This window comes from Euleptes europaea, chromosome 1 (assembly GCF_029931775.1).
Source record: "Euleptes europaea isolate rEulEur1 chromosome 1, rEulEur1.hap1, whole genome shotgun sequence".
NCBI classification, from domain to species: Eukaryota; Metazoa; Chordata; class Lepidosauria; order Squamata; family Sphaerodactylidae; genus Euleptes; species Euleptes europaea.
In genome coordinates, this window is record NC_079312.1 from 77,606,306 (window position 1) to 77,620,404 (window position 14,099).

Here is a 14,099-nt window from a genome sequence, read left to right on the forward strand (position 1 = left end):
CCACATGCCTATGTAACCCTATGGGTATGGCCCTCTGTTGCAGTTTGTGAGGGGAAGGTTTTTTATCCCTGAGAGGGAGATGTGTGAGAGTCCTGAGGAAAAAGAGTCCTGGGGGGTGGGTGGGAGGAAGTTCTGAGGAGAAAAGGGAGAGAGGAACTATCTGGGTCCAAGGGCAAAGAACAGAATGAACAGAGAAGGAGCCTCAAGAGAGCTGCAGCAGCGCACATGCACACACCCATGCCTGAAGAGTAGCAGCACGACCACCACCACAGCCAAGCCACAGCAGGGTGTGAGGGACTTGCAGAAGGCCTCAGAGAGACAGTAAAAAGACTCTAATCACCATTCTGATTCCAACTTTAAGTCATGTTGTCTAAGTTGGAGTTTTGTACATGTGCATCCCGCTTTGACTGCCAATCCCTCTTTGTTGAATTAAACCCTACCTCTATTTTAAGTTCTACTTATGTATGGTTTTAGGTGATTGGAGGGAGGTTGTGTTTGAATTTTTCTTCTTCTTTTCCCTACTGGCCACAGCCTCCCTGTTAGGAAGTGGAGGCCAGTGGGCAGGAGGCACTGCTTCTTTCTTTCTTTCTTTCTTTTTTGGCACCCCCCCCTCCATTAACCAACTTAGGATCCACAATTTCTTCCTTGAACTGGGGTTGGTGGGAGAAACCCGGGTTACACCTATAATCTGAGTTATGGGTGTCCTTGCTGTGGTTTATATAGGGCTGGGGTTGTGGTAGGCTGTAGTTGGCTGCTGGCTTACCATCCTAAGCTGCATTGGTGTTTGGGGGGCAGGCAGTTGGTTTTGTACCTTGCGTGCACTTCTATGGGATTGACCTGAGCTGCCCTGAGGGTTTTGATGGCATAACATTGTGCTGGCATCAAGGACATATTCTGGGGCTTAGGAAGTTGATTTATGACACTTGACTTATGACATACCCCTGATGCTACCCAGTTCTACATTGGCATAGTGGTCACACTGGTGTGGCATTGATGTGATGCTGGTGAGGCTGGCTACAAAGTATCTCCAAAATTTTCCACCATAGTCTTAGTCACCATCCTAAGCCCCCTCAAGTCATGGCTTAGGATCACACAGTGTGACAGCTAAGGATGAGACTAAGGGGTACGTTGGGATCTGGTATGGCATGAGGGTAGGAAAACTATGTTTGGCAAGGAAGTTACAGGGAAAAGTTAAGAGTAAAGTTTGAAGGAAGCCTGTGAGGAAGTGAATAGTTGTAGCCATTTACACTTTATTACGAATTCAGGTTTTGCTCTGGTGTGCCTTTTTCTAGCTATGTGCTGGGCTATGAGGCCATGCAGAAGATGGCTACAGCTGCTGTTCTGGTCTCTGGCATGAAGGGGCTGGGTGTGGAGATTGCCAAGAACATCATTCTTGCAGGAGTGAAATCTGTCACTGTCCATGACCAGCATGATGCTCAGTGGAGTGACCTCTCCTCGCAGGTATGCTTGTGGGAGCCCAAGTGCCAGGCATGTGGCAGAGCCTTCTCCCTTTATTGGCACTGCCTTCTGAAGGTTATATGGGTACTTCCTCCCACTTCATTTTTGTATGCTTAAAGGTAATATATATTTTGGGGGTTATTTTCCTTTTTAAAATCCTTAATCTGTACCAGTCCGTGCGTTTTCACCCGTGGTCTTCGTATGTAGTTAGGCAATACTTTAGTGCTTTGCAGGGTTCCCTCCCTTTTTTGTTGAAAAAAAGCTATCACATTGGGTGCTGATTTTCATAATGGGTCATCTTAAAACTCATAACCTGGTACCCTCATTTTCAACATTACCTCCATATATAAGTCTTTTGTTAATTTATACAAATTATACTTCAGGCACATTTCATGTTCCAGGATCTCCAGTGACGCCATAAGTCATCTGAACTCTTGACTAGTCCTACTGTTCTTATAGTGGTGACTAAAGGGAACCTCCACATTCAGAGGCGGAAAACCTCTGAATACGAGTGCCAGGAGGCAACTTCAAGGGAAGGCCTCTGCGTCCTGTTGTTGGGCCCTGCAGGGCAACGGGTTGGCCACCGTGAGAGACAGGATGCTGGACTAGATGGACCACTGGTTTGATCCAGCAGGGCTCTTCTTATGTTCTGCTGCAGCTGGACAACAGTTACTAATAACTGTTCATATTTTAATTGCTTTCATGAGCTATGATATAATCTAGGCATGAAATTCAAATTAGGTCGCACAATTTGGGAAGTCTGATGAGTCAGTTTATACTGCTATTAAAAATACCCTGAAGATAAATGGCAATGTGCCACCAGTTCAGCTCATTAGCAACAAAAAGCAAAAAAACCCAAACAACAAAGGGTGGAAAGTGAGTGAAATCCCTTCCTCCCCTGCAATGCGGCACATATTCCTGCCCTTTCAAAGCTGTCATGGGATAGCCTGCTAGTTTAATTAACAATTCAGGAGTTGTGGGGCGAAAATGCATGGTCGCTTTAAGGTAAAGGTAGTCCCCTGTGCAAGCACCGGGTCATTCCTGACCCATGGAGTGATGTCACATCCCAACATTTACTAGGCAGACTTTGTTTGCGGGGTGGTTTGCCAGTGCCTTCCCCAGTCATCTTCCCTTTACCCCCAGCAAGCTGGGTACTCATTTGACCGACCTCGGAAGGATGGAAGGCTGAGTCAACCTTGAGCCGGCTACCTGAAACTGACTTCCGTCGGGATCAAACTCAGGTCATGAGCAGAGCTTTTTGACTGCAAGTACTGCAGTTTACCACTTTGCGCCACGGGGCTCTTCGGTCGCTTTAGCCTCCTTTATTCCCTGTTTAAGCCAGGATCGAACGCATGTGTTTTCGCCGAACATGCGTTCGATCTTGGCGGAATCCTGGCTGAAACAGGAAATAAAGGAGGCTAAAGCTACCGTGCGTTTTCACCCGTGGTCTTCTTATGTAGTTAGGCAATACTTTAGTGCTTTGCAGGGTTCCCTCCCCTTTTTGTTGAAAAAAAGCTATCACATTGGGTGCTGATTTTCATAATGGGTCATCTTAAAACTCATAACCTGGTACCCTCATTTTCAACATTACCTCCATATATAAGTCTTGACTACTTGGAGTTGTGTGTTTGCAACATCAGGGTAATGTACATTCTGCTAAGATGATCTCCCCCCACCTTTAAAATGAAATTCTGTGATCTGGATAAATTAGTATATTTGCATATAAATAACAAACCATGTAACAGTATTATGCATACTTCTGTTTCTTCTAGCAATGGGAAGCGATAAAACCCATATGAGAGTCAGCATGGTGTAGTGGCTAAGAGCAGTGGTTTGGAGCGGTGGACTCTAATCTGGAGAACCAGGTTTGATTCCCCACTCCTCCACATGAAGCCAGCTGGGTCACCTTGGGCTAGTCAGAGCTCTCTCAGCCTCACCTACCTCTGTTGTAGGGAGGGGAAGGGAAGGTGATTGTAAGCTGGTTTGATTCTTACTTAAGTGGTAGAGAAAGTCAGCATATAAAAACCAACTCCTCCTCCTCCTTCATCAGTTGTGCAGTCCTAAGCAGAATGACCCCTTTCTGAGCTCATGGCGTTCAGTTCACGTAGAAGGATGCGTGCACCGCGGGTTACTAAAGTCTTGCCTCTTGATCATTGCCAAGCTCCCCTTTGACTTATGAGATTTCCTCTGGCATTGTGTTGCCCATATATTATCAAGCCTATCTTTTCAGTAATAAGGGATAGAAACGTATTTGTTTTTATGAAGTAAATGAATTCTAATATATTCAGGATGCTGCTTGCTTACTATTCCCTGTACCAGATTTCACACTTGCATGGTGCAATCACAGAACATAAACAATCCTGGTAATATTCTGCTGATTCAGCAATTGGTACACCCTATTTTTAATATATGTTTGATGGTGCATGAAGTCTGGGAATGGAACTATCAGCCAAATCTTGTGTCTGACCTCAGGCGATGCACTCAATTTGGGAAGAGGACAAGCAACAAAAGAGTAAATTCTCATTATGCAGTGCGTTGTTTGACATCTGCCTGTTAAGCCCAAAATAAGAGCTGTGAGTGCACAGAGCGTACTTTTTGTAACACCTGAGATATAACTCTGAGTAGAAAGTGTGAGAGGATCTGTCTATATGCAGGCTCCCATCCGTGAACCTTTAATGGCTACCTATGAAAATACTTCGTAATATTTAGAACTTGGGAACTTCACTAACTCTGAGCTATAAGCACTGCTGGGTATTTGGGAGGTAAAAATGATTTCCAGTTTAGAATGGCTTTAGCTTCCATGTGTTAAATTTTTGCTCTTATATTTAAGATATTTGAATTATTTTGCAATATTCCATGAGTGCCTGTGCAGCGCTTAATGGTAGATATTAATCTTTTAGTTGTCCATCCTGTTCTCTAATAAGTACTGGTCATGTGGCCTGAGTAGAAGTATATGTATTTTCTGTTCATATAATTTCTGTTCATGTATTCCATGCTATTTTTATGTAACCATTTTAACATTGGGGGTCTCCCCCCCATTCCCTGGCCCTTTACCATTTATTAGTTTTTTAATGTATGAATTTCGTCATGCTTTTGTAGCATGTTAACATATACCGTAGTGCCTTAATAAACTAATTCATTTAAAAATATTTTTTAAAAGAGTAAATTCTCTGCTTTTTCTCTACTATGAAGTTGTGTCTGGTGTGCCTATAACAAGACCATAGTTTTTTTCACTCTTAACATTGCTGTCTGTCTTCAGTTCTACCTGTCCGAGAAAGATGTGGGGCAGAATCGAGCTGTGGTTTCACAGCGCCACCTTGCAGAACTGAACAGCTATGTGCCTGTGATACCCTACACTGAAGGGCTGTCTGAGAGCTTCTTGTCTGACTTCCAGGTAGGGACAGAGCTGTGTGTGTGTGTCATGACATGCGTCATCCCGCAGAGAGGGAGAGGAAGGCAGATTTGGTGGCACCTCTGTAGGGCATCACAGTAGCATGCATCCTAGTGCTGCGAGTCTTCCTCCAGCCTAAAGAGCCTTCCTGCAATGTGAGGGGCTCTTCCATTGGATGAAGAGCCCCTTAAGTTGGAGGTAGGCTCCTTAGGCTGGAGGAACGTCTTCCATCCAAGGGCTGGATACATGTCAGTATCTGGTATTTACACAGGATTTTATCCAAACCTACTGTGGTGGCTTCTGCTTCTTGTGCTGCAGTTACAAGCAAGCCTGTAGGCCTGTGCCCAAGTGTGTCTGGTAGTGGCAGTACAAGGGTCAGTTATCCTTCGGAGCTAGTAACTATTTTGTTCTATAGCGGGCCCCCAAACCCTTGGTCAATGTCAAGATTACTCAGCTCATGTGGCAGTGGTGGGATGGACTAGCTGTGCTATACTCTGTGGTATCAGGGCCGATTCTTTCGTTGAAGTCACCCAAGCAGCTGCTAGAGGCAACACAATGAGGAGGGTGCTGATGCGCCTCAGGGGCTCTGCTTTCTTGTGGCTGCTGGTGGTGTGGGAGGAGGCAATGGGTCTCCCTTTTACATGTTATCACCTTCTGGATCTGTTTCACCTGTAGCTGGATCCATGCTATACCCCTGCTGCAAGGACAGCTTGCTCCCAGCCACCAGCAGCACAGGAGGATGGCCATGGGTTGCTTCGGGAAGGGCCTTTCCTGTGCTGTTTCTTAAGGCCTTCTGCGGGCAGATGGCCCTTTTGCACCCAGCCAGACCCCATCCAGGGCTAAACTCCAACTTTCACTGCAGGTTGTAGTCCTGACCAACTCACCCTTGGAGGAGCAGCTACGTATCAATGATTTTTGCCACGCAAACAACATCCGCTTTGTCCTTGCTGACACAAAGGGCCTGGCTGGGTATGTGCTGAGCGAGTGCTGTCCTGTGCCTAGAAGGGGGTATTGCATTGGTGGGGGGAGAGATACCCCATTGGAGAGAAACTCTCATATAAACTTCCAGTATGGTGCTGGGGGACACTGTAGGGTGGAGGGCCTCTGTGAAGAGATGCTTTTCATGATAGCGAAGGGGCAGCTCGAGTGTGGTGCAGTAATAGAGTGCACCCCTATGGGAAAGCAGCATGACCTCTTTTGCCTTTCCTCTATACTCTAGGCAGCTCTTCTGTGATTTTGGAGAAAACTTTGTGTTTTATGATGCTTCTGAGGCTGAACCTGTCTCTGCTGTCATTCAGCACATAACCCAGGTAGTTAAGTTCTTCTGACTTTGCCTAGTGAATTTGCTGTCCTGCCCATGTCTCACTTCTTGTGCTTCTTGTCCTTTATCCAGTCTATATATTTCCATGGAGACTATAACCTTATGATCCAGGAGTAAACACATTCCCCTGTATCTTTTCTTCAAAGGGTAACCCTGGCGTGTTGACAGTGGCCCGGGAGGATGAGCAGGGACAAGGCCACCAGTTTGAGGATGGCGACTGGGTGACATTCAGAGAGGTTGAAGGGATGACTGAACTCAATGACCGGGAGCCACATCCAATCCGTGTGGCTGGTAACATGACCTCTGCTTCCTTTTCTACAACTGTATGGGCAGTACACATCAGCCCACAGAAGATAGTGTGATGAGGGGAATAGGACTATTAATAGGAAGGAATAGTTTATGAGGGATGACTTTGAGAGAAAGGTGGTGGGATACGATGTGTACAGAAGGCTGCATTATTATTCTCGTATCAGGTGGATGCTGCAGGACTTCAGTATGGGTGAGATTCATATGTTTGGTAGATCAAGATGACTTCAGACAAAATAGAGAGGCCTGTGTTGTGAAGGCTGTATTAGTTGCAAATGGATTGCTTGCTTTTATTTTACTCCAGTCATATTGACCTACTCAGAAAACACAGTGGAGTCCTATTCTTTGTGCACTTTGTTTAGGACAGTACAGCTTGGAGATTGGGGATACATCTTCCTTTTCTCCATATAAAAGTGGTGGGATCATCACCCAAGTCGAGATGCCTCAACAGCGCTCCTTTGTAAGTACTGATTTCAAAACCTGAGGAATTTAAGGGGGTAGGAAAACAAGGCTATCCCTTTCAAGCTACTTCACAGAGGCCTTCACATACGGCCTGATGGAGTCTGTGTAATCATATCATCTGGCAGAACTTTTTAGCTAGAGGCCCAAAAATCCACTTCACTAGGGAAGGCCAATTGGAACTACGTTCTAGAGCCTGGGCCTGGTTCTCTGAGATAAGGACCCCTTACAGAAAACTGTGGAACAGAGGAAGGAGTTCAGTGTTCTTGGAAAGGACATGAATTAGGTACTTCTGTCCATTGATCTCTGTACTGACAGGATTCCTTGTGCATCTCCATGAGAAGTCCCAAGATCAAGACTCCTGATGCAGGGGAAATGTCTCGCTATCATACCCTTCACATGGCCTTCTGGGCACTGCATTTATTCCAGAGCAAAATGAAGCATCTGCCTAGGCTGAAGAATCAGGCAAGTCTCTCTAGACTTTCCCCCCTCCTGCTTCGTTCTGCAAATTATGTCATTACCTCTTCTCCAAGTAACCATTATGGTCGTCCTCAAAAAGATATCTTGCTCAGCCTCATCCACCATTATTTCTTGGCAGGAAGATGCAGAAGAGATGGTGAAGCTAGCACAGACTCTATCTTTGGATCAGGAGCCCCTGGCTGAGGATCTGGTACGGACATTTGCATATGGATGTACTGGTGACCTAAATCCTATCACGGCCTTCATTGGAGCTGTAGCTGCCCATGAGGTGCTGAAGGTGAGTAGTGGCAGTACGTGAAGAAACTACACAGGCAGCCTTTTGTTATGTTTGGAGGACATTTCCCATTGTGCAACTGGGCCCTGAGAAGCACTACAGCAATAGGGGTGGGATACCAAGGGGCCCCCGATCCTCTTTCAACACCATTGATTGTGGATACTGCATTTGGTAGCCGAAGCTGTTGCTGTTGCTGATGTACAGGCCACTAATTTTTTTCACGTAGGCTATCCAGGCCACAGATTGTAGCATTAGGAGGGTCCAGCGAGATGTTTTTCCTCTACAAGAAGCAGCGAAACATTTCACTGGTTGTTAAGTAACAAACAGGCAGAAACATACCCAGGACAGCAATTATAACTGAGTCACCAGAATATTTCCCAATGGAGCCCAGGAGTGGCAGCTTTGTTTCCTACTAAGAAAGGCAAGTATCCCATCTCCATGACCCGCTTACCTCTGTGTCACCATTGACATTCAGGTTGTTGCCTGTCCTTTGTGAACCAATCTAACTGGTTTTCTTTTGGAATAACCAGATATGATTGTCAACTGATTTAAAAAAAAAAAAAACATACTTACAATTAGGCAATTTTAAATGAGGAGAGATACGAGGCAATTAACTTTCAGTTTTGCAAGGGCTACTTCTTGAGATTTTTGTATGTATGGAACATAAAAACTGGCATACACCTGTGGCATGTGGTTTAGTTCCCAGAAACATCTGGAGCTTGGCCAGGCTCATGTATAAGGGCCAGACTACATGATACAATCATGAGCTAGGCCTGGGTTTCTGGGACACAACCTGCTTTCACACTGAAGCTGTAGGGAACGGTGTTTTAAAAGTCTGTGGGGACCCAATTTGGCTTGGGACTGTAGTATGTGGAGATGAAACTCCTGCCTTCTGCATAATTTTTCCTGAGCCCGAGGGCAAATAGCTCTGGACTGAAGTATTAGAAATTGTATTGTGTAGTATGGCACTGTGATATGCATCAAATTGTTCCCCCGTTATCAAGATGTGTACCTCAGAGCTCCTTCAGACATTCTCTGAAGTGTCAGTAACTGGCTGTGTGAGGGCCTTATGCTGTTTGAGGTGCTGCTGTTGGCAGTTCCAATGTGAGATCATGAAAAATTCACAGGAGGGAGATTCACATGCAGTTTGTGAATTTTCCATGTGCAAGTTCTCCCTCAGGCATTACACTGAAGTGCAAACACTGGAAGTAGGAAGTATTCACACATCTGTTTCTAATAATATTTGGAGCCACTCCTGCATGGTTTCTGACTGCTCCCCATACATACATTTTCAAAATAGAAGCAGGAAAACAAGGACCTTCATCTGCTCTAGAACTTTTATTGTTTAAAGCATATCTTACAATCCTTTATAATAATCTAAAACAAAACATTGTTTTGGATTTCATTGCTTAAAAAATGTAAAATATAATGCCTAATTTCATTTTCGAATCTTCCATCTCCTACCCATATGTAGTTTTTATTCACTCAGCAAGAGCAGGTAAAGTAAGACATAGCAAGGGATGCGTAGTCCCTTTTGAATTAGATTATAAACCTTTCTTTCTTTGACTACTTTTACATGGAGGTTTTTCTCCACTTTGGTTTCCAAACTGGAGAACTTTTTTGGGAACATCCATACAAGATCATGTTCTATTTGTGCTCAAATCAGCCTTTTCCTGTCCTTTCCAAATCTGCTTTTCAACAATCTTTTTGATAAGAACATAGTCCAAGTGCCTTATCACGCCATCTGGATGGGAAGTGTGGATTTTCAAAGGTCACAGGCTGCCCACAGCAGCATATTCCTTCTTCAAGCCCCTCACAGTCACCATTTCCCCCACTGCACAGAGAGCTTTGTGAGGCTTTAAAAACATGATAATTGCTATAGTGCTATAATGTTAAAGCACTACATCGTTTATTGATTTTTAAGAGGCCCTCAAAAAAAAAAAAAAAGCCCACAGTGGCATGGAAGGGGGGAAATGCAGAAAGAGTTAATGCAATATAGAGAATTTCTACAGTGTGGGTACAGCCTTTTTGTTCACTGAGTATATGTGATGGTTTTCTATCTGTTTTGTAGAAAGGCCACTAGATGGCATCTCAAGCTTTAGGACAGTTTTTAAAATAGGAGACTTCTCTGATATTTAAAGATGGGCTTGTCCCACAATCAGTTCTATCAATAAGCAGGACCACCACCCAGCAGGCATTGTTATCAAAAGAAGGACCCTCTTAAGGGTACTCTATTTAAGTCTAGTCAGTGCTTGCCTGCTTGTCTCTGTGTATATTCCAGACTCATATCTAGGAGAGGTCTGTTATCATTTGATGTTAACGTTTGATTTAGTTCTTAATAGTGAAGAGTGGAATGATTGCGTTGTTATGAGCCTATTTTCCCTCTTTTTTACATTAACAGGATTGAATACCCTGGTTTTAGCATTTTGTTCTTTCACATACCTCCTGCTGCCCATGAGCATAGTTTAGGTCCATTAAATGTAATTACACAGCATGCAAGCTGGTATAGCACTGTGCCTAAAGCACTTTTCCTTCATTATGATCAACTGTGGGTAAGGAGAGATTGCTCAGAGTGCAATCCTCTTGATGTGTGTGGACAGTTGTGTGAACAGACAATGCTTGTATTTTCTAGCCTTGGTTTGTGCAAATAGGTACTCTAAAATGGGGGTTTCCAGTTGTGTAAACCAGAGCAGAAAAATACCCATGTTACCCTACTCAAACAACATGGAAACCCCTTGAATCAAGAGGATCACACTGTTTGTGATCTCTCCTTGTGCAAAGTTGATAGTAATGACTGAAAAGGGCTTAAGAGACTAACAGTGCAATCCTAAATCCCTGGTTCAATTTTTGCTGCAACCATTAAATTGGTAGAGGTCTTTAGGCAAGGCATTGGATCTCAGCTGCAATCCTTGAATCTGGAGGGTGACAATGCTGACCTTTAGAGGTTACTGAAGTACAGTATGTGAAGTGCTTTGAACACTCTTAACACATTTGTATATCTGAAAAGTGTTGTGAGATCAGGATCTGGCATTGGTGCTGAAGATCCCAAACAGGGAGCATAATCTGTGATTATTTTGTGGCTCAGGTTAGGCAAGATCTCACCTGTGTTCCAGAGTGGAATATTGGATTCTTTAGAGTTGTTAAATGACAGGAGGGACTGACTCCCAGCTCTCCTGCAGCACCTCAAGTTTGGCTGACAATAGAATAAATCTTTAACAGTATGGAAATGAGTCATCTCATGGCTAGCTGGCTGAAGTGCGGGATCTGATGGTGAATGGAATAGAGGATGGATTGGTTTACCAGTGTTACTGTTATTATTAACTTTACCAGATGTCAGTGTGGGAAGGTTAACTTTGCCTTGCAACATCCCATATCTTGTTCCCAGGCTTCTCAGAAAGATTTGGCTCCAGCTATTTTCTTTCTGCCAGTTTTCCCTCTTCTTTTCTCCCTACCCTACCTCCATTGGCCTCTGAGCACAAGCCTTCACCCCATGTCATTTTTTTTAAAATCTGACTTTCTGCTGAGGATTTTTTCAGTCAGTTCATTCATATAACAAATGGAAAACTCCTTCCCATAGCTATAATCAGGAATCTGATTATTTAAACCTATGAGAAGTTAGTTTTTCATGGGATGATCTCAAAGCACAGCGGAGTACGAACTAGCCAAGTTACCAGTTGCATCCAATATCTGAGGATTTGAATTTCTGCTTTGTTTTTCACGTGTGTTCTTTAGTGCTGAATAATTTGCTTTCTGGCCACAGTTAGAGAGACAGGGAACTCATTGGAGTTCCATGACAACTGGTTGGCCAGCAGTGTCTGCTGCCATTGTGACCTTCCCGAAGTTGTGAAGAGTGATGAGAGTTATACCATTTCATTTTCTCTCAATGGCAGGGCTCGTGTGCTTTTGAACTGGTTAACAACAGGCAGGAAATGGAAAATGCAGCTCTTGCTGGCATTGAGATGAAGGCATAAGGGCTTTTCCTATTGAATTTCTGCCTGTTAAGTATTTGTTAAAGGCACAAGACCCTGCTCAAGGATCAAAGGTGGCAAGCTTTATGGTGTGATTGTTCTCGAGGCTTCTGTGACCCTTGAGAGAAACAGCCTTCCATCCCCCCCCCCCCAAAAAAAATGCAGTTCCTCCATAGGAATGTCTGAGTAAATTTCTCCCCTCATGTTATACCTGCAGGCAACCTCTGGGAAATTCACTCCTCTGGACCAGTGGCTGTATTTTGATGCCTATGAATGCTTGCCTGAGGAGGACCATGGTGTGTTGCTGACTGAGGAAAACTGCGCTCCAGTGAGTGATAAAGCTCTTCTGTTTGTACTTTTCCATCACAGTCTCTCTACTTGGATGGGGTCAGAGCTCTGTTTATATATAGCCCCCTCTTTTATGTCAACTTTCAATCTGGAAAGGGTTCTGGCAATGTATATCTTTCCCCACCGCCATCACCGCCGCCTTTCATTTGCTGGAGAGAGTTAGAGCCCAAAGCTGACATGATGTGGACAGCCACAACTGTTGTTAATGTGTCTTCTCAATTCTCATAACATGTGAATATGGTGGTGTGTGTCTGATATTGACATCAAAAGGGGCATACAAGTAAATAAGGACGAGCTAAGGCTTTAGCCACAAGTGGGCCTGTGGCAGCCTTGTCCCCCTAGGGTTATACCAGGCACCCCCTTCTGAATTAAATTCATTCATTAAATAAATCAGATTGTGGGTAAAATCTCGCATGTTACCAGGCCCAGGTCCAAGTACTGGCACTTACCTTTTACAGCCCAAAATGGCTTGGGATCAAGGTGCCTGGACTGTCTTCTCTTGAGTCCCCTACAGTCCTGCCCACCAACTACAGGGCTTATCACCCCGAGCCCTTCTCTCAGTGCTCTCGTCAATAGAACTGAGGCAAGTGATGCGTAGGAACGAGGCTTTCTCAGTTGTGGTTCCCTGGTTGTGGCATGCCCTGCCCTTTGAGAATCACCTGCCACTGACTTTATTGACTTCGAGGCACCAGGCAAAAACTTTTCTTGGCTCATTTGCCATCCTCTTGGTATCTGGCATTTTACAGCCTACTCTCTTTTTAAAATTATTTTATGCCGCAGATTGTATTCAACATTTGCTGCTTCCACATGGGGGTTTTGCCCTTTGTGGCCAGCTGGATGCCTCAGCTTTTGGGGGGAGCTTCCACATGACATTATGCCCTGAGCATGATGCAGTGTACTTTCCCTGTCTAAGCCGGAGCTGGCTCAAAGGGGACTGTGGGTAGAGTTTCCTTGTGGACCCTCCCTGCCGCTGATCCAGGGAGGGGACAGAGCTAAGCTCTACATTCGCTTCCCTTCCAAGCTCTTTAACCAGATCCCCCCCCCCCCGCCGCCAGCTGAGCTACAGTGCTTTGAGCACCACAGCTCAACTGTGGAGAAAGAGTTGTTGCCAGGTGGTGGTAGGGATTCCATTGTTTCCTGCACCACCAAGAGGGGGATAGTGATGGAGATAATTTTATTCTCTAAGGAGCACAGGCTCTCCCCCATTTTATCCCTACAACAATCCTGGGAGGTAGGTTAGGCAGAGAGAGGGTGAATGCTCCAACATTACCCAGTGAGCTGCATGGCTGAGTTGGGATTTGAACCCAGATCTCCCAAGTTCTAGTCCGACACTCTAACCACTGTAACCATCCTGATATCCATATTGTGCCTGACGTTTTGCCTTCTTGGGGTTTAAAGCATCCATTTGTGACTGGGCAAACAGCACAGAGGGAAAGAGTTAATTCTCCCCCTGCAGGCCTGAGTCCATACTGGGGGCCTCTACAGAAGCTTTTTGTAGCTCAATTAACACATCTGGTAATCTGGTCATGGACCTTCAGCATCATGTGTGGTTTGGGCCCTTATCTGTAGTATGTTGCTGTTTCACACTGATTTACAGTGACTTCCCCAGCATATCCTTAGATTCCCTCATGATAATCTTTCTGCCTACAGACAGTGTGGATCTGCTCGCTGTACCTCCGTGCTCCCTTTCATGTTAAAATAAGAAACCCTGCCCTCAACTCTATGGGTTGAATCTGACAGAGTGTTTCTGCAGACAGAAGGATTTCTGTCCAGGAAGTGTGATGTTCTCACCTTCCCCTCCTGTACAGCTCCAAATTCCCCTAAATGCTGTTCCTTTGGGTCTCCTGCCCCCCTTGAGCAGCGTTTTGTGGGGCATTTGGGGCTGCAGTGGAGGGGAGTGCAAAAGTCGTGCAAGTGAAAATCCTTCCATCCACAAAAATGTTCTGGTGGATGCAAGCCAATGCATAGACTGGTCAGACACATGGATAAGCAAACCTATCTCATCCTGACACAATCTTGTTTAGTCATTGAGTCTGCTCATGGTGGACTTCCATGTTGTACTTCTTCCGGTAGATCATCCCTCTCGACGTCAAT

At 44.9% G+C, this 14,099-nt stretch overlaps 1 protein-coding gene across 1 annotated transcript in view; it reads left to right on the forward strand.

The window, feature by feature from the left end:
- Positions 1-14,099, forward strand: part of UBA7 (ubiquitin like modifier activating enzyme 7) — a 50,063-nt gene that overhangs the window by 1,206 nt on the left and 34,758 nt on the right. The window contains exons 2-10 of the mRNA XM_056857450.1: positions 1,293-1,461; positions 4,718-4,852; positions 5,712-5,818; positions 6,069-6,159; positions 6,317-6,461; positions 6,839-6,936; positions 7,254-7,404; positions 7,538-7,692; positions 11,875-11,985. Coding sequence (XP_056713428.1) covers positions 1,293-1,461; positions 4,718-4,852; positions 5,712-5,818; positions 6,069-6,159; positions 6,317-6,461; positions 6,839-6,936; positions 7,254-7,404; positions 7,538-7,692; positions 11,875-11,985 — 1,162 coding nt within the window. The remainder of the gene's footprint in view (positions 1-1,292; positions 1,462-4,717; positions 4,853-5,711; positions 5,819-6,068; positions 6,160-6,316; positions 6,462-6,838; positions 6,937-7,253; positions 7,405-7,537; positions 7,693-11,874; positions 11,986-14,099) is intronic.